This window comes from Salarias fasciatus, chromosome 5 (assembly GCF_902148845.1).
Source record: "Salarias fasciatus chromosome 5, fSalaFa1.1, whole genome shotgun sequence".
In the NCBI taxonomy this organism is placed as follows: Eukaryota; Metazoa; Chordata; class Actinopteri; order Blenniiformes; family Blenniidae; genus Salarias; species Salarias fasciatus.
In genome coordinates this window covers 14,621,976-14,639,499 of record NC_043749.1, presented here as the reverse complement: position 1 = coordinate 14,639,499, position 17,524 = coordinate 14,621,976, and the positions used below count along the sequence as shown (strand labels likewise).

The window sequence follows — 17,524 nt, the reverse complement described above, 5'->3', positions numbered from 1 at the left end:
AGCATGGTGGTGATAAGATGCATCAGATTATGACCACTTGCTTAATATTTTGCACCCAGCCCTGAAACATCAGTCATGGACTCCACCAACCATTCATCATTGTAAGTATTAACCTAAGCAGCAGCTTGGGCTGCAGTAATGTGTCTGTGTGACTGTCACACCCTGGCTGTTCACTCCCATGTGCATGAATGATTTGGTCCCGTTTCCCGTTCAGCATCTTTAATTCCATTATATATGAGAGACACTGATGCCTTCCCTTCTTCTAACCCATAAACTGTAAGGCCAAAATGTTCACCTACCATTTAATCTGTCTCACAGTAACAGGAAGAATTACAAAGAGATAATCAGTGCTATTCACATATCAGCAGTCCCCATGTTACAGCTGTTCTGTGTAGCTCTGTACAAAATATGAACATCATCCCACAGTATTCTGAAGACATGATGCAATTCAACTCATTATACAATGAGTGGTCATTAAAACCAGTCAATAGAAGTATAATTTATGGTTAAATACATTTGATCATGTTGAAATAAAATCCTGAGAGCCAAGTTGTAGTTCTTACAACTTGGCTCTCATCCTTCAGCTTTATAGATCTCTGGATGAAGGGCAAATGCAAGCACGTTTCTCCCAGAGCAGCAAGTTCGTCTATCTTGAGCATATAATTATACAGAGCTCCCGCCATGATGACTTTTTTCCAAGGTCAATAAAGCACACTGCACTCAACTTACAGGAATAATAAATGTTTATCAGTGAGTGTGACAGGTTTGATTTCCAGTTTGTAAGCTTGAAAGATTTTAAACCAAGAGGGAGGGTTTGGTTGCATTCCAAAAAAGTAAAGAGCAGATCAGCTGGGCGGCTCAAACCAATCAGCAACATCTGATCACTTCTTCCTGATCGATCGATTGATCTGAACAGAAACTCACCGCGAGTTGAATTCCGGCCACTCTCCGCCTCTGGTCTGAAGGAGAGAGACCCGGGTCGAGCCTGTGGCCCGGTCCCCGGGTGGAGCCCGGAGCGGCCCGGGCTGAAGTGAAGGCTGCCCTTCACCGCATGCCTCTGCACGCGCTCCTCCGCTTCATCGGCCAGCAGGTCGCAGAGCGCGACGGACGCGAGCGCAGTCACCGCCAAGTACAGCAGGTTACTCCTCCACGGCGCCACACCTCTGCTCGGTAAGTTAGGGGGGTGCATTGCCAAGGTTGTCGATGTTGACCAAATCGCCAAGACCTTCACCATATCGAATGGTGGAAATGACACTGCCGCGTGCTGCTTAATTGATCCACCAATCAGCTGACCTGCCGGACCACCTGCTGTGGAGGAGGCCATGAGGGTGAGGATGATGATGATGCACAGGTAATATGGGAATTATCATTGCATCAATGATATGTTTTATCTTATATATATATATATATATATATATATATATATATATATATTTTTTTTTTTTTTTTTTTTTGTTTTGTTTTTTTTTTTGCATCTATATATATTATTTAATTCACAGCCAGTCCAGCACAATAAAAGACAGATGGGTGCATGGATGTTGCAGTTTACAAGGCTATGATTTATTTACATGTATTCATGTATCTGTGGAGATGTGTGAGAGAATAAGTTGTGAGAAACTCAAAATCCAAAAAAAAAATAATAAAAATAAATGAAAACTGTCAGGTTTAAAACCAAAGACAAACTTTCAAGTCTGTCTGATGAGGCTGAAATGTAATCGCCCTTGACCTGCCAGAGAAAGAAGGAAATGATGGAAGTGAATCATAGTTACACACAATTCATATAAAGTCACTTTATTTACAAAGGAAGGACACAATAAAAACACCCTGACCTTCTACAGGGCACTAATCTGATGCAGATAAATATATATTGACTGACATTAAGAAATGTTAACATCTTTTGTGTGTGCTGAAACCTTTTTTTTCTTCCATATATACACAAATAATGGTGGTAAAAAGTAAACAGTGTATAAAGCTTTCCCCATCATAAAATCTAGCAACAATGAACAGACTTTTACACCACATGCCTCCCATTTACATGCGCTTTACCTGTTTACACCATAAACAAGAACTGATAGCAGAAAACTAAAGTCAAATGATCTTTCCAAAACCTTCCACAGTATCTAATATCAATGTTTGCTTGATGCTAATTATGAGCATCTTTACCTGAATATTTGAAAAACTGTTTCGTTTGATATATCAACACAATTTATCAATATCTACTTTGATGAAGATGAAGTAGTGGGACGAGGAAATAAGTGTGGTGACTCCAGTCATGAGGACCGGTCACAGGTCAGTGACGTCCTCATCAGACCAGTCATACCGATGTGTTTCTGACGGGATGTCCTCCCCCTGGTATGGACTGAACGGAGAGCCAATTCTGCCATTAAAATCAGCTGTGATGGGTGACTGCGCTGGCTCTTTAGCCCGGAAATGGTCGAGAGATGGAGAGATAGACTCTGTGTCCAACATCCACCTGTAGCCTACATGAGCCGGAGGAATCCCGGTTGGACCACCTTTTCTATCAATGGTGTCTGTGCCCTGAGTCCATGAGGGAGGTGGAGGCGTGAACAGGCCTCCCGTCACAAGCTGCCCGTGATGGAGCGCGTTGTCAATGCTGCGCCTTAGGTTAATCGGAGATGGGGGCCGCATGTCGAATTCTATGAGTGAAAGAATACATTCACGTTCACCGACTTTTTGCCACAGCAGTGCTGCCTGCGAGTCAGAGGCGCCACTGCTGACAGGATCAGGCTTGAATTCTTGCATGGTCGTAGATGTGGGATCATCATATGGGCACATGATGCTGTTGCTGATGCCTGTCTTGGACAGGTTGTACTTTGCCCAGTTATTCGGCATGAGGTCTTCCCAGGATTTCTCTGATTTTTTTAAAGGACCTTTCCACACGCTGGCCAAGACTCTGCGCCACAAGCATTGCTCCTCAGCTCTTTTCGATACCTCACTTCTACCCTGCCCATGATCTCCCCGTGAATGACCTTTGTAAGGTGTCCAGAAGACCCAAGAACTGAGGACGAGAAGGGAGAATCCCCAGGCCACCTCAAGGATTCTGGCCCAAAACTGAGTGAGCCACCAGCCCCAGCTGAAGCGCCTCCAGTTCCCCAGCAGCCCGTAAAGCCAGAAGAGACTGTACATGTGAAGACTGCAGCACAGCAACCCGAGGAAGGCGCACACTGCCGTTACTCGCTTCCCCAGTTTCTCAGTCCTCTGTGAAGGAACCCACTGTGGCACAGAGGATCTGAGGAAGGGGCGCAGATGGGAAAGTGACTTAGTGAAGATCCCCAAGCAGAAGGGAGCACCCCAACAGATAGAGAGGCTCTGCAGCAAAAGAGGGAGGATGGGAGATAAAGCTGAAGAGTACAAATCTGCGACAAATAATGTGGTGCTGTGGGATACAGCAAGCCCTCCAACCACCCATGGGCTCTGCAGCTTTTTGGGGAGAAGCAATAATTTCAAACCTCTGAGCGTGACCAGAGCTAGGACGACCTGAGTCCACAGAAAAAGCGACACAGGAACGTTATGTAACGCTGCCAGAGAAGCATGAGACAGGACCTGACGGGTGCCATACGGATCCACGAGAAGAAGAGCCATACGCAAGGAACCGCCCAAAATCAGGAAACTATTTGCCAAGGTCAGGGCATCGCAAAGAGGACAAGGAAGAGGAAGAGTGCAAGCTCCGGCCAATCCCAGCATCGCCAGGACTGACAGCAATGTGAAGAGGCTGGCAGATCCGAAGACGTGCAGCTCCCAGGCAAATGTAAGGGTGCGCTTCATGTCATCCCAGAGCAGACTCGTTCCGTTTAGATTCTTAAGAACAGCACAATGTCTAAAACCAAGAACACAAGGGCCACCAGGCCCTGGTGGGTTTAGGTCTGGAGAGGAAGTAAACACAATCATTTGTCTGGGGTGTTTAGGCCTGTCGCCACCTGAAAAACAGAAAAACAAACAGTCTTATTTTTAATTCAGTTTAGTATATTTTTCCCTATGTGGTCATTGCAGACAGACATCTTCATTAGCTTAGGAAGTCTTATGTCTCAATATGTCCCCTGGATTTGAACCATCACAATTTTACGTACATATTCATGCACTTTACTTTTTCAGACTGTGTTCATCTGCACTGCAATTATTTTTCTGACTTCAGAATACCAGATAAGAGATATCCTTTTACTATAGTTGTGTGCTGTAGTGGTCTCATTGTGAAACTGTTCTGGGTCTCTGGCCTGTGAAATAATGTTTGTAGCTTGTATGTTTTCCAGTTGTGTACTCAGGTTTTCTACTTCAATCCTAAAGCTGAGGTTAACTGAGAACCCAGTATTGTCTGCATATGTGACTCTGTGAGGTTTTCTGTCTCTCTCTGCTTTTCCCATAGTTGTCTGGGATTGGATAAAGGACATAAAGGATAAAGGATATAAACAGATATATAAGACAGATGGATGGGACGTCAAAGTACAAGCAGCAGCAGAAATAACAGCATTTCACACAACAATTGCTGCAGTTAAACAGTTCTAGTTTGATCTTTGGCTTGGATAACACTTTTGCTGTTTGTGTGTGAGCAGAGACTCTGCTCCCAGGACCACCTTGAATACTGGACCAGAGAGGAGGTGTCAGTCGCCTTAAGCCACACTAACAGGGCAGTCGCAACAGAGTTTGTTTGAAGACAAACCAAAGCAGTCAATTATTTACATTATTTTTCATCTCGCCAACAAATCTCAAAAGAAATCATTTACAAAGCTGAGTGTATTTCGTTGTATGTGATAAAACTGATGGCACGGGAATCTAAAAATGTAATGTTTAAAAACGTGTCTAGACTCATTTCATCAACAATATCTCGGGCTGGGAGTTCACCAAACAAAAATCAATCCCCAGAGTTTCTCTTTCTTCAATACTTGAGCTCAGAGATTTTAATCCTTGTTTGGATATATTCATCAATAGACTTGCATTGAAAGGCATTAGTTGTTGATCTTCCCTGTATGCACATATTAACAAAAACATGGATGCACTGCATGTGTTACATCAAGTATTCCAAGTTACTTACCAGTGGGGAAGTCATTAATCTGTCCTGGTTTAGGCTGTTTCTCAGTAGTAATGTGGCGGATTTCCAAAAGCGCTTCTTCTGAGGTTATGGGAATATCAGAGTGAGTGTGTCCTGTAATTGAAGTATTAGCTCTGTCAGCTTCTTGGCCTTGAGCCCCAGAGTGGTGTGAGGTAAGTGCTGGTGTTATAGTTAATGTTATTCCAGAGCCGGAGTGGTTTTCAGCGCTCAGTCGCTCAGGCTCCTGAGGACTGACAGTCTTATTGATGAGTGGCTGGGTGGATTTTCTGCCGGCACTGTGTCCGCTGCCCTCCACAGAGCTCCCTGATTGAAGCAGTTCTTCTCTGAATGACCTATCAGGCTCAGCGTTGTTTCTGCTCGTGCTCAATAAATCAGAAGTTTGAACGAGGCCTCCAGGCCCACAAAGAGAAACGGAGAGGGCAATAAGAAGAAAGAGTGAAGACTCCATTTTTGACAGTTGAAAAAGCCCAAGAGCTGTGGAAAATTAACAAATAAACAGTTAAATTGCTGTATGAAAAATAACACATGGAAGTATGAAATACATTTTTTTGAAGGTCAAGAATTTCTTTTTATTCTTTTCATGCACTGAAAGATCCCTTCCTCAAGCCCTGTCCCTGAAAGCCACACTGGTCTGCATGTGATGGGGAACTAGAAACGGTGAAAAACAGTTTTTTGATCGTGAAATGTATCATCGGTCTGTAGCATCTGCTTCTGGTTACAGAGGGGTTGTCTCAGTCGCATAGCTGAGAGTCTGATCCCTGGCTGCAGGTGATTATGCGCTTAAACCCAAGGGGGTGGCATTTAGCATCACCGCCTGAGAGTTATTGTTGTGTGTGGGAAATGGATGTGTCACAAATAGCGTAAAGCACTCTTGCACTGCTTAAGTGGTCAAAATGGGCGAGGTATGAAAGTGTTGATAAGTCGACTTGAGAGGTTAAGCACAAGTTAACGGTCACAGATTCCCAGATAATTAACTTTGTGATGCAATCCTTCAAAAGACAAGAATTCCTATTTGTAATCCAGAGGGTTTGCACAGTTCACAACATGTGTGCAAGGTTTGACAAAAACATGGCAGATCACAGCAGGAGGCAGAGATCAGTCTGTGCTCTTTGGATCATATTTGTGAAGCTGTATCTTTCACTTATATTGAAATAGACATGGGCATACACTCATGCAAATCTGAACATGCAAACAGTTTAATCATAATTGACTATTGGCCTCAAAATGCAAAAATTATTTCACAGGCTATCGTAGCATGATGTTTTTGTTATGATGCAAACATTTAGTCCATATGGTGAAACATTTCAACACTTCATAGCTGCTCACAACATAAACTACAGAGATTACAAAAAAATGTGCACCAAAACAAATTGTCAGTCTGAAACTAAAATTCTCAAGGCTGCCAAATGAAAACACAGTACATAATACGTGTTTCCAAACCAAATCATTAGTATCATAAAATAGCTGGGAGGTACCTGCTGTTCCGTGCGACCTGCTTCTTTCTACTGCATCATGAGGAGCACATCTCAGGCTGCAGCATCAGGTTGTGCGTCGTCTGATTCCAAATGTGCAGGAGCATCATGGCGAGGGCTCAGCATGATGAATTCACGGGCATGCTCACACCCTTTTAACTTTAAAGCTGATGTCTTTTCCCATTACTGCACCAGCTGGTTACCTGGCAGTCGTCCATTCAGATCTCACCTGCAGAGCAGCAGCAAAGGTCAACACCCGAATACAAGCTTCAAATCTAAAAGAGAGGAAAACTGTGTGTGTTATTGTCACCGTTGCAGTCTTCAGTTTAAGATTTAAAACCAAAAGGGAATGCACGTTTTGCAACTAATTGATGCTTAACGAAAGCTTGCAAGCCTCACACTCTTCCTACAACAGTTGTTTGCAGTAAATCTCAAACTAAAAGGATTACATTAAGATTCTTACGGTGTCACGAACTCACATGAACAAGTAATGTGAAGACACGCCTGCACGAGTACATGTAAACAGTGCCATGTAAACACTGCCATGCCAACTAAATACCTCCCTGTTATTTGTTTATTTATACATTAATTCAGTTTTCCACAAGTGAAGACAGTGTTACATGCACAATGAGAATAAACTGACTGTAATTATGTAATGAATATGAAAAAAAAAAATTTTTTAAATGTCCATACACTTTTTAACTATCTGAGAAATAGCCCCTGCAGATCCACTGACAGTCTGCAGAGAGTGTGGGAATTAACTCTTTGCTGTCCAGGGTACAAAGGAGCCTGCCTATTCACACAGCACATCTGTGGCGGTCCACCTTAAGGAGGGCAAGAGGCAGTTTGTTGTGGAGAGAACAGGGGGAGGCCCTCAACAGCACATGCCTGGCTCTTTAAGGCAGACTGGGGAAGTTAGATTCTGTTAAAGGTACAAGCATACAAATGTTTATCAGGCTTCAGCAGACACGTCCTGACAAGCATTTCACCGCAGCACCAGTTCCGATGATTACATTTGGTGATCTTAAATGATTCCAAGAAGGCCTGCTGAAAAAGCTGTGAATTATTGACCCCTTTCCTGGACACAATATTTCACAGATATTGTAAAAGTCAAACAAAAACAAAACAAGAGTCATTCAGACAAAAAAAGAAAAGAAAAACAAATCGAAGAAATAACCATAATGTCAAAATATATTTTTAAACAATTATCTAAAGTGTAAATTAAAAAAAAAGTGCAATTGTATAAAAAGGATTTATGAGTTATTATTCTATCTATCTATCTATCTATCTATCTATCTATCTATCTATCTATCTATCTATCTATCCTTATATGAAGTTAGATAGGTAGAAAGAAAAAAAGCACATATAAAGAGTATCTGCGGATGACTTGTAAACATTGACAGGGTTGGATTTTTTTCCTATGAAAGCCACTGTAGTTATTAATAATATAATAACTTTCACAGCAGGGGGTCTTGGAGCTGCTGGGTCCCTGGTGATGGGGGTAACTGGGGTAACTGGGGTGGCAGGAGCTGCTGATTGAAGGCTGCTGGCCGCATATCAGTGTGGAGGAGTCGCCTTCTTTTCGGGGCCTTTACTTCCGTCCTTTTCCATTTAGCTGGACAAACATCGTTGAGTTAGTCGGCCGGGTCGTGTGGGTTTAGAGTGAAAAAAAAAAAAAACTATCGTGGGATTTTGGGCTGGAGAACCTAGAAGTGCGGTGTTTGCTGGAGGCGTGGAAGCGCTTTTCCAGCGGACTGCCTGCATCCCGGAGCCATCAGACGACAGACACTTCGCCTCCTCGCTGCTGGTCCATTTCTTGGCGGTTGAACCACAAGCTTTGTTTTGCGGGACCAGTCCGCCGCTCCGTGCGCTATGTAGAGGAGTGAACGGCGTGCTGGCGGTAGCTGTAACACGTTTATCGGCTTTTTAGTTTTAAACACCGTGCCTTGGCGGAAAGGAGAGGATTTCGTTTTATTTAAGGTAGCATGCCGGGATCCGAAGCCCGTCAGCTAGCTGGGCTAATGATAGCACAGCAGCTAGCTAGCTTCATGTTATCGCATTGAATGGAGTGTTGCTTTAGTTTTTTGCTAGCTTCTACCCTTACCTATATTGTGTCTTATTGCTGTATATTTTATCTTGTTAGTTTTATACGATGCGAAAATATCAAGGCAGTTGTTTTTTGCTAGCTGTTTATCCATATGGGCTGTGACTATAGTGCTAACATTGAGCTGCTACGATGCTAACAGCTAGCTGTAACGTAGACAGTTTTGATTACACTTACAATTAAGAGGATCAAGCTCTTGCTGTATTTATAAGAATGCGATCAAATCCCATATATGTTATCTAAATCACCGCGATTTGATGTAATGTGTAGTTACACTGTCTTTAGAAAAAGTATTAAATTGCAGCACATAATGCAAAAATCAATTCAGGCTAAAACGTTCCCTACGTAACGATCGCAGCAATATGTCACTTTATTTTGCTATCTTCTTGCTTTTAGAACAATCACTGTCCCCTTCTTCATTCATCTTTCCCAGTTATTGTGTCTTTAATGCGGTATCTTGTGAAAGCATGCTGTTTTGATTTGATCTGGCATGTAAACATAAACATGGTCATCCTCTCTCCCCAGGTCCAGTGAAGATGAATGAGCAGGAGAGTGGGGTGGTCTCCTTCGATGAGTATGTGCGGCAGAAGGCCCGCACAGTGCCTCAGCACAGGATGAAAGAGTTCCTGGAGTCCCTGGCCAAGGGCCCCGAGGTGCTGCAGGAGTTCAGCCAGCAGGGAGGGGCAGTAGCCACAACCACGGCCATGGTGTACCAGCAGCAGGGAGCCAACTGCATCTACACTGACAGCACCGAGGTGGCCGGCTCTCTCCTGGAGCTCGCCTGCCCAGTAAGGCTGCTACACTTGTTCTGACAGTATCCATATACCACTACACCTGTCTGCAGTGTTAATATTAAGTTCCAATTGATTTGATGATTTTTCGAAAGTCACTTTGTTCAAATTTTACACACGTTATATCTATTGGAAGTCAAAGTGTTTCCAAAAGGCTTTTTTTTCTTTACATCCCTTCACATACCAAAGAGACCTGTGCTTGACAAGCTTGAAAAGTGGATTAGAATTGACTTCACTACTTTACATTTGACATTTGATCCCCTGAGTTTTATTGCCAGCTCTGAATGAGGCCATTTATTCATTATCGTCTGGTGTTGTGTAATTTCCTGCACTTCATACACACACATGTTTTTTATGACAGGTTCAGGTGACGTCGACAGAGATTTCACCCCAACTGACTGTGCATCAAGGCTCTGAAGAGCAGCTCCAAGTGCAGGTTGGTTTTTACATTGGTATCAATTCCACATATTGTGTTTAAATTCCACATGATGGATGGAGCTGTCAGGGCTCCAGAAGCACGGTCATTATTCTCTGTCAACGGGAAACCGAAGGAGGAGGCAGTGTGGCGTGTTGAACCACGAGTTAGATTTAATGTAGTTAGATGTAGCGTCTTTCCTTTTGCTGTTGAAGAAACGTGGGGAAGGTGGATTACTTCCAATTTGAAATCTGAAATGCGTTTTTTCTTACAGTTTTATTTATAAAGCACAGCTGTGAATTTATTAATTTGGATTTACTGATGGGTCAGTGGAATATTATATTAACTTGATTTTTCATTTTCTTGGTTATCTTGTGTCTTCCTGCTTGTAGTTGGGAATTATGTCTCCAATTTCACATCAAACAGGGTCGTTCAACTTCACCTTAACTTCTACACTCATGTGTTTTAGTCAGCTGTTTCCTCAAAGGATTGTAAGCTTTGCGCCTTGACAAAATCTGCTTCACTGTAAATTATCACTGTGAAAACAAAATGTAGTTTTGCCACAACAAATTTTAATTCTCTGGAGAAAAAAGCAACTTGTTGGACAGATTTTGCAAGAGTTTCAAACCCATACAAACTTGACTGAAAGAATCATTGCAGTGTTTGATTTTAACTAATTACAGCATCTCAAGTCGTTTAGAAAGACTTTAAATTACATTTAGTTTGTGAAGCAAAAATGAAACATTCCTGCATTAATGAAGATTTTTAGAAAATAGTGTAAAAGATTCAACTGGAATCTTCCATCTGCTCGAAGGACAACTCTTTGGTTTTCCCCAAAGGATCCTTTTAAGATGAAATATTACTATTTTGATATTAACCTCTCTGCACCTGAGGCTGCTGTGCCTTTTGGAGCTCGAGTTATGATTTATGTCAAACTTGCCTGATGTTTTGTTTCACATATTAATCGTTACACATTTCATACTTATCCTGAATCAAGTAGCTTTAGTCCTCGTCTTCTCTTCATTTGTGGATTTGAAGCAATGGGAATTCCTGGCCTGTCTGGGTGTTGGTGCAGAAGCCCATGAGAGTGTCACTTGTTAAAGATTGGTAGATATTTCTTGTTGATGGAACTTTTTTTTTTTTTTTAATTCGTCACGTCTTGTCCCTGCTAGGTTCAGATCCAGGAACAGCAGGGCCAAACGGTGGAGCAGGTCCTTCAGGTGGCCTCCGACTCTCAGCAGGACCTGCAGGGAATCTCAACAGCCCAGCTTGTGCAGCAGGCCGAGCTCACTGAGGAGCAGCAACAGCAGGTAGAGGATTGAGTTCATCCAGTGGATCAGTGTGACTCAGTGTCGCCGTGTTCTGACTGTGCTGACTGCGTTTGACAGATTCAGGCACAGCTGGTGGCTGCTGTGGCGGGAGGACAGCAGATCCAGCTGTCGAGTGGCCAGCAAATCCAGTTACAGGGAACCCAGCATATTCAGCTCCCGGGAGGTCAGCAAATTCAGCTTCAGCCCGGCCAGCAGATTCAGCTACAGGGTGGCCAGCAGATCCAGATCCAGACCATAGAGGCCATGTCTCCTCCTCAGCATCAGGAGTCTCTCAGGGAGGCTGAGAGGAGGCCCGGCTCTGCCACTGTTCTCCAACCGGCCAAAAAGCGCAAGGTGGATGTCCCTCTGGCCGTTTCCTACGCCGTCCCGCAGGGGCAGCAGGTCGCCACTGTCCTCACCATCCCGCAGGGGCAGCAGCAGAGCTACGTGTCGCTGCGACCGGACCTGCTCACTGTCGACAGCGCTCAGCTGTACAGCACCACGGGAACAATCACGGGTCCCACGGGCGAGACCTGGACCATCCCGGTCTACTCCACTCCGCAGCAACAGGGCGTCACTCACATCGCAATCCCGCAGGAGACGTACAGCACGGTGCAAGTCACTACCACCAACGGGAAGGAGAAAATGTCCCCCGGTTCCTCCTCGAGGTCTGCAGACCTGCAGCCGGCCTCGGCCGCAACGCAGGAAGAGATCGTACAGACGTTGTTCCCTGCGCAGTTCATGAACGGAAACATTCACATCCCCGTGGCGGTGCAGACGGTGGGAGGGACTTACAACACCACTCAGTCGGTGCACATCTGGGATCCGAGTCAACAGCAGATCCAAGGCGAAGAGGGACAAGAGCAGCAGCTCCATCTGCAGGTTTGAGACGATTTTCTCTTTCTACTTGGATTGTTTGACAAAGAAAAACATGACTGGAAATGAACTCATCCTGTTGCTTCCGTCACCAAAATGATTCGAAAACTGTTCTTGGAAACGTGTCTGTATAATCAGGAAATGATGACATACTGTGGAAAATGTAATAAATCACGTCCAGTGTTGGCTGTGTAAACTTAAAAAAGAAGGCAGGGTAAAGCGATTGTCAACATCAGAGTCATATTAGTTTCATTGAATTGTTGTTGTTTCTTCCTGTGTTCTGTTTCTAAGGAGCGAATGCATGTTAAAATGTTTATGTTATCTTGGACAGGGTCAAATAGAGGCGGAGGCTCAACCACCGACAGAAATCCTGGTTCCCGTCTCTCTGAAGCCTGACGAGGGTCTGGAGGTGTGGCGTCTCTGGGCGGAGCGAAAAAACGAAGAGCTGAGCAAACGAGAGAAAACGTTTGCCCCCATAGGCCGTGAGTAAAGCTTTTACTGGAAAAGCTGGAACCATCATGAGATGGAGCAGGAGAAAATTAACCACAGTGCAAGAGAAAGCACGTAGACTGTAGAGCATGAGAGTTCTCCCATAATTTGAAATCCTGTCCTTCATAGTAAAATTAAAGGAAAATAAATCACTGATTCAAAATGAGGAGCAAGTCTACAAAATGTAACATGTTCTTAAAACGCTGCTCTTCTCTTGTCCTCTTGCGTTCAGGTCGTCAGCCGCTGCGTTTTCAGGAGGACTTGGTTTCCAGCGCCGTAGCGGAGTTGAGTCTGGGTCTTTCTCTGATGACTCAGGAGGCGCGAGGGTCCGAAGACGAGCAGTTTGCGCCCGATGTTCTCTATTATGTTTTCTTGTGCATACAGAAGGTACAGGTCTTTGCAGGCAATCTGGAAAAAGCCAAAACAATCACCCAGACTCGCTGAACATCGTTTTTTGTTTTTTTTTTTCCAGTATCTGTCGGAAAACGGACGAGTGGACGATATCTTCTCTGATCCGTACTACACACGCTTCTGTGAGAGTTTGCACAAAATCCTGTGTGACTGGAGACCCAGCGTCCACCCTTTAGGTGAGACAGCACCATACTCACCAGTGTGTGTTATTTAATGTCGTAATGTCATGGAATTCAGTCTGTATACTCTGGATGCAGGTTACATCATTCCGAGTCACGTGACAGAGGAGATGCTGTGGGAGTGTAAACAGCTCGGCGCTCATTCACCGGCCACATTGCTCACGACGCTCATGTATTTCAACACTAAGTGAGGAACTGCCGATCTGCGTCAAATGAAACTTTTCTCTTGTATTTTACCAACAAATACTCAAACTGTTGAAATGATTTCGCAGGTATTTTCGCCTGATAACACCCGAACAGCACTTGAAAGTAGCCTTCTCGAAGGTTCTAAGACACACAAGGAAGAACCCAGCCAACGCCAAGGACAAAGCAACCAGTATTCGCCTTCTCAAAGGACAAGGTCCCAACAGTGCCGTACAGAAAGGTGACTTTTCGAGCTTCTTTACTGCTTAAATCTTGTTGATGGTCAGGAATTGTTGTTGACAAGCTGTGAAATGTTTTCCAGGAACAGATGACATGTATGAGGAACAGATCGAAGATCCTGAGAATCCTCTCCGCTGTCCCATTAAACTTTACGACTTTTACCTCTTCAAATGGTGAGTCACCCTTCTTTTCGTAATCATCGGGACATGCCACACTGTTTTAGTACACACATGCATTCTAACACACCTTTTTTCTTTTTCTTTTAGTCCCCAAAGCGTGAAAGGACGTAACGATGCGTACTACATGACCCCGGAGCCTGTGGTGGCGCCGAACAGCCCCATGTGGTACTCCTCTCAGCCCCTCACAAACCAGCAGGTGGAGCAGATGCTGGCCCGCATCATCGTGGTCAGAGAGATCCAGGAGATCATCGGCACCACCCAGGAGAACATGAGCTAAGACGAGCGAGCGAGAGAGAGAGAGACGGCAGACTGGACTCAACGGTGTTGACTATGCAGTACCATCCTGACTCTATAAACCTCAATAGCCATCAAATAAAATGGAAAAACTTCTGAAGCTGTTTTCTTCTGAGGAGTATCATAATTGCACGCTCCACATCTACAGACTTTTCTTTTGCGTTTGCTTCGAGGCGGACTGTTCTCTCGTGATGAGCGCGGTGAGCCGGAGCAGTTTGAGCTCCGTACTGCCGGGTCGTGATTGAGCAGAGGTGGGATTTTCCTGTAGAAATCAGTCTTACTAAGATATGTAATCGTTCGCTTATTAACCTCACAAAACGTTAACCGCTTTTTACTTCAGTCTTACTCACATGGACCACTGCTCTGTTGTTTTGTATATGGGCTGTATTTTCAACCATCTCTTTATATGTTCAAAGATGGAAAACGTGCCTGCTTTTTCCTTTCCTCTTAAAAATGACACTTCTTTTTTTTTTTCCCTTTTGTGAATCATTGAGTACCACGTCTATTCACAAGGTCAAGTGCTATGCTGTGGTCATTCGGGAGGTTGGAAGCTATTTTTCTCAGGTTAAAGCTCGCCATGGAATCTCCCAACCAGGACTTTTTTGCCAATGTATTTGTGTGTAGTACGGTTCCTAAAGGAAAAGGGAGATGTAAGACGTGCTCGCACCAAGGATCGTGTTCAGCAGTTTAATTTGAGAAATGACTCGAGCAGCGTTTATGTAATGATCAGCTGGAAGCCTGTTAAAGAAAGATTTTACAAACAGATTTATTCTGGCAACTTTAGCTCTGCAGCTTCATTTGTTTATTAAAAAAAGAACTTTGTACAGTGCTGTACTATCAAACGCCTGGCTCCATCTCTGTCCTTTTGATACGGGGAGCCTTCTCTTTTTGCATATGAGAATGTTTGATAATTACATTTCCATTTAATTTAAATGGTTATTGCTTCTTTCTTGCAGCAGTGAACCAATGCCTCACACTCGATGTCCGCTCCTCAGATGGGTTCCAAAATAATTTAACTTCAAATGGGATGTTTATCATTTTTTTCTCAGGGGGGGTTAGATACAGTCGACTCAGAGTTTGTGTGAAGTATTTGGGCAGGGGGCAGGACACGTCGACGTCGGTCTGGCTGCCTCCTGGCAGTGACAGCTGCCGTGCGTGCAGATGAAGAGGGATGTGTCGCGCCTTCGCCTGCTCCAGTCCGAGCTTCCCCAGCACACCTTTTGGCAGTTTCTGTAGAGCAAAACCTCTTTAGTTCATCAAGCTGGTAACTGAAACCACGTGATCACAGTGCATTTCATGTTGCATCCAAAGTATTTTAAATAGATAAAAGACATGTTGAACACGAAGCTCAGCTAGAACTTTAGAGCGGAACTTTTAGGACGTGCATTCATTAGAGGGGAGCCAGTTAAAACGGTTTGTCTGGACATTAGGAGGCCTGTCAGCTTATTTTGGTTCATCTACCAGACTACTCTTGACCTGAAAACCACTTGGGGTCCCAAAGTATGAATGAGAGGAATGTTCGTCCTCTCTTCATTCAGTGATTGCCTTCCCTCTTGGAAACTTGTTGGTTCCCCTCCAGAAGAAATCTGTGTCCTCCTCATCACCAGATACTGCACTTTTGGATACCAAATTAAATTGCAGATATTTCAACTCAGTGCAGGACGCTCAAAATTCCCCTGGTGTGACAGTAATAAAATAAAGTGCAAACATGCAAAAAGCACTGCAGAAAACATTCAATGATGTAGATGACATTTTGTGCCCATCAAACAATAATTCCAATCTCTCAAACGTGTTTCACCTGAGGTGCCAGTTTGTCCCAGTGTGAGTATTTATGGTCTCCAAGAATGGGGCATCCAAGAGCCAGCGCCATGTGAACCCTCAGCTGGTGCTTCACTCCTGTGGACACATGAAGGCAGACGGGTGAAAAAAATACTGTCGGAAATCAACAACTTGGTCGTTATTCCTCTGACTGCCTCACCAGTGAACGGCTGAAGCTCCACTAGGCTGCAGCCACTGCTGCTGTCCAGGACGGTGTACTTGGTCGCGGCGCGCTGGGCTTGCTGATGGCTGCGGACTTTGACGACCCCGTCACCTGCGTCATTCATACGGAAGACAGGACTGAGAGCCATCTGGAATAAAAGAAGGGACAGTAAACGGTGGGGCAGCTCACCAGTAAATATTCTTTGACTTTTGGAGCAATTACACTGTAGAGGGAAGCATGAAAATAAAGTATGAACTGAAGACACACCTTATAGTGTGGCTTTGGACCAACGACCTCTCGCTCTATGATGGGAATGTCGATCACTCCTTCAGATGGCACAGGAATTCCAACAGTGACCACCCTAAAGGGGAAATTTGAATTTTAAAAAATGGTAAAAAATAAGCAATATCTCAGTCTTTCTGTGTCACAGTTCCTCATCTCACCAGTATTTCGTCTTCACTTGGTTGTTCTTGTTCAGGGTGAGTATGTGCTCCACTGTTCCTTCGCTCCTGGCCAGCAGGAGCACTCCGGTGGCGTCTTTCTCCAGAGCCAGACAGGGAAACAGCTGAGATTCTGACTTTACCTTCATCCCATCAACCATCTTTGACAGGACGGGGAGCACGGAGGAGATGGACGTGAGCCTGGAGTCTTCTGGGAGACGACAGATGTTCAGGTCCAGATGTGCCAGCTTAAACACGTTGGTCAAAATTCACATTGTGTTTCCCCCTGACCCGAGTGACGGAGGTCTGGCTCACCTCTGACAGGAACCCCGTAGGGTTTGTTGAGGACCAGCAGGTCGTCGTCCCGGTACAGCAGGCCCCTGTGCAGATGTTTGGCCAGCACGTTGGGATGGACGTTCTGCAGCTGCGAGCTGAGCCGCTTCAGCTCCGCCACCGTCCTCTGCTGCGGGGACAGCGGAGCCTCGGCGGCCCGCGGCTTCGCCCTCTCCTCCTTCTCCTTCTCCTTCTCCCGCTGGACCTTCCGGGCCAGGTCTATGGCCCTCAGCGGGGGCTTGTCCCCGGCGTCCGAGCCCGGGGCGCGTTCAGCGGCGGTGGCGTGACTCCGGCGGAGGGGCGTCGGGGGTCTGACCGGAGAGAAGAGCGCGCTGAGCCCGGAGCTCCGGCCGCACGCAGCCGCCAGCCTCCGGCAGCCGCTCATGGTGATAGTCTGCCGCTACGGAACAGGGACACACCGGGGGACACACGGCAGAGGAGAGGAGCTTTGACCTCACAGCAAAAACACATGCGGACTAACAACTTCCGGGTCACGCCTTTCACAGTAAAGGCGTAAACTCCCCTGTGCAGGTCCTACTTTCACATACATTCAGTGTTACAGAGAAATTAAATCCACTTTAATAGCTCAAATTATTCTTTCTTCTATGAGTGTGTTTTTCAATAAATTCCGGTGGGTTTCTTGAAGCCAGACAGCACAGCTGGTTTCAATGTGATTCCAGCTGTGATTTAGATCACATTTCACTTCTGACTATTCAATAAAAAAACCTAAAATAGGAGTTCCCACTTTAAAAAATAAAAAAT

The 17,524-nt window shown here is 44.9% G+C and overlaps 2 protein-coding genes and 1 long non-coding RNA gene across 5 annotated transcripts; 1 reads left to right on the top strand and 2 right to left on the bottom strand.

Moving 5' to 3' along the window:
• Positions 1–4,216: 4,216 nt before the first annotated feature.
• Positions 4,217–14,444, bottom strand: LOC115389051 (uncharacterized). The gene is made up of 3 exons (XR_003931545.1): positions 14,359–14,444; positions 7,090–7,096; positions 4,217–4,227 (listed from the first exon to the last, which is right to left on the bottom strand). It is a non-coding gene; the product is annotated as an uncharacterized LOC115389051 (long non-coding RNA).
• Positions 8,126–14,096, top strand: qrich1 (glutamine-rich 1). 2 transcript variants are annotated; one of them, XM_030092366.1, is made up of 12 exons: positions 8,126–8,517; positions 9,167–9,429; positions 9,794–9,868; positions 11,020–11,157; positions 11,236–12,039; positions 12,365–12,515; positions 12,755–12,909; positions 12,995–13,109; positions 13,191–13,299; positions 13,385–13,536; positions 13,624–13,708; positions 13,802–14,096. In XM_030092366.1, exons 2-12 carry the CDS (start codon positions 9,178–9,180, stop codon positions 13,989–13,991), a joined length of 2,226 nt encoding a protein of 741 aa, XP_029948226.1. In that variant the 5' UTR covers positions 8,126–8,517; positions 9,167–9,177; the 3' UTR covers positions 13,992–14,096. The 2 variants fall into 2 exon arrangements, with proteins under 2 accessions (XP_029948226.1, XP_029948225.1); XM_030092365.1 differs by having other exon boundaries at positions 8,128–8,517; positions 13,618–13,708.
• A 222-nt stretch (positions 14,445–14,666) lies between the features above and the next one.
• rpusd4 (RNA pseudouridine synthase D4) lies at positions 14,667–17,221 on the bottom strand. Of its 2 annotated transcripts, none has more exons than XM_030092385.1 (6): positions 16,745–17,221; positions 16,433–16,637; positions 16,257–16,350; positions 15,987–16,137; positions 15,807–15,904; positions 14,667–15,238 (listed from the first exon to the last, which is right to left on the bottom strand). In XM_030092385.1, the coding sequence occupies exons 1-6, from the start codon at positions 17,145–17,147 to the stop codon at positions 14,945–14,947; spliced, it is 1,245 nt and encodes a 414-aa protein (XP_029948245.1). In that variant the 5' UTR covers positions 17,148–17,221; the 3' UTR covers positions 14,667–14,944. The 2 variants fall into 2 exon arrangements, with proteins under 2 accessions (XP_029948245.1, XP_029948244.1); XM_030092384.1 differs by having other exon boundaries at positions 14,671–15,238; positions 16,433–16,640.
• Positions 17,222–17,524: the final 303 nt, after the last annotated feature.

Excerpts from the sequence above, each read along its gene's own strand:
- rpusd4 (XM_030092384.1), bottom strand. The coding sequence starts at position 17,147 with ATGAGCGGCTGCCGGAGGCTGGCGGCTGCGTGCGGCCGGAGCTCCGGG. Across the intron at positions 16,138-16,256 it reads GTCCAAAGCCACACTATAAG|ATGGCTCTCAGTCCTGTCTT; the intron begins GTGTGTCTTCAG and ends CTTTTATTCCAG. Across the intron at positions 15,905-15,986 it reads GGAGCTTCAGCCGTTCACTG|GAGTGAAGCACCAGCTGAGG; the intron begins GTGAGGCAGTCA and ends ATGTGTCCACAG.
- qrich1 (XM_030092365.1), top strand. The coding sequence starts at position 9,178 with ATGAATGAGCAGGAGAGTGGGGTGGTCTCCTTCGATGAGTATGTGCGG. Across the intron at positions 12,040-12,364 it reads AGCAGCAGCTCCATCTGCAG|GGTCAAATAGAGGCGGAGGC; the intron begins GTTTGAGACGAT and ends TATCTTGGACAG. Across the intron at positions 12,910-12,994 it reads TTTTCTTGTGCATACAGAAG|TATCTGTCGGAAAACGGACG; the intron begins GTACAGGTCTTT and ends TTTTTTTTCCAG.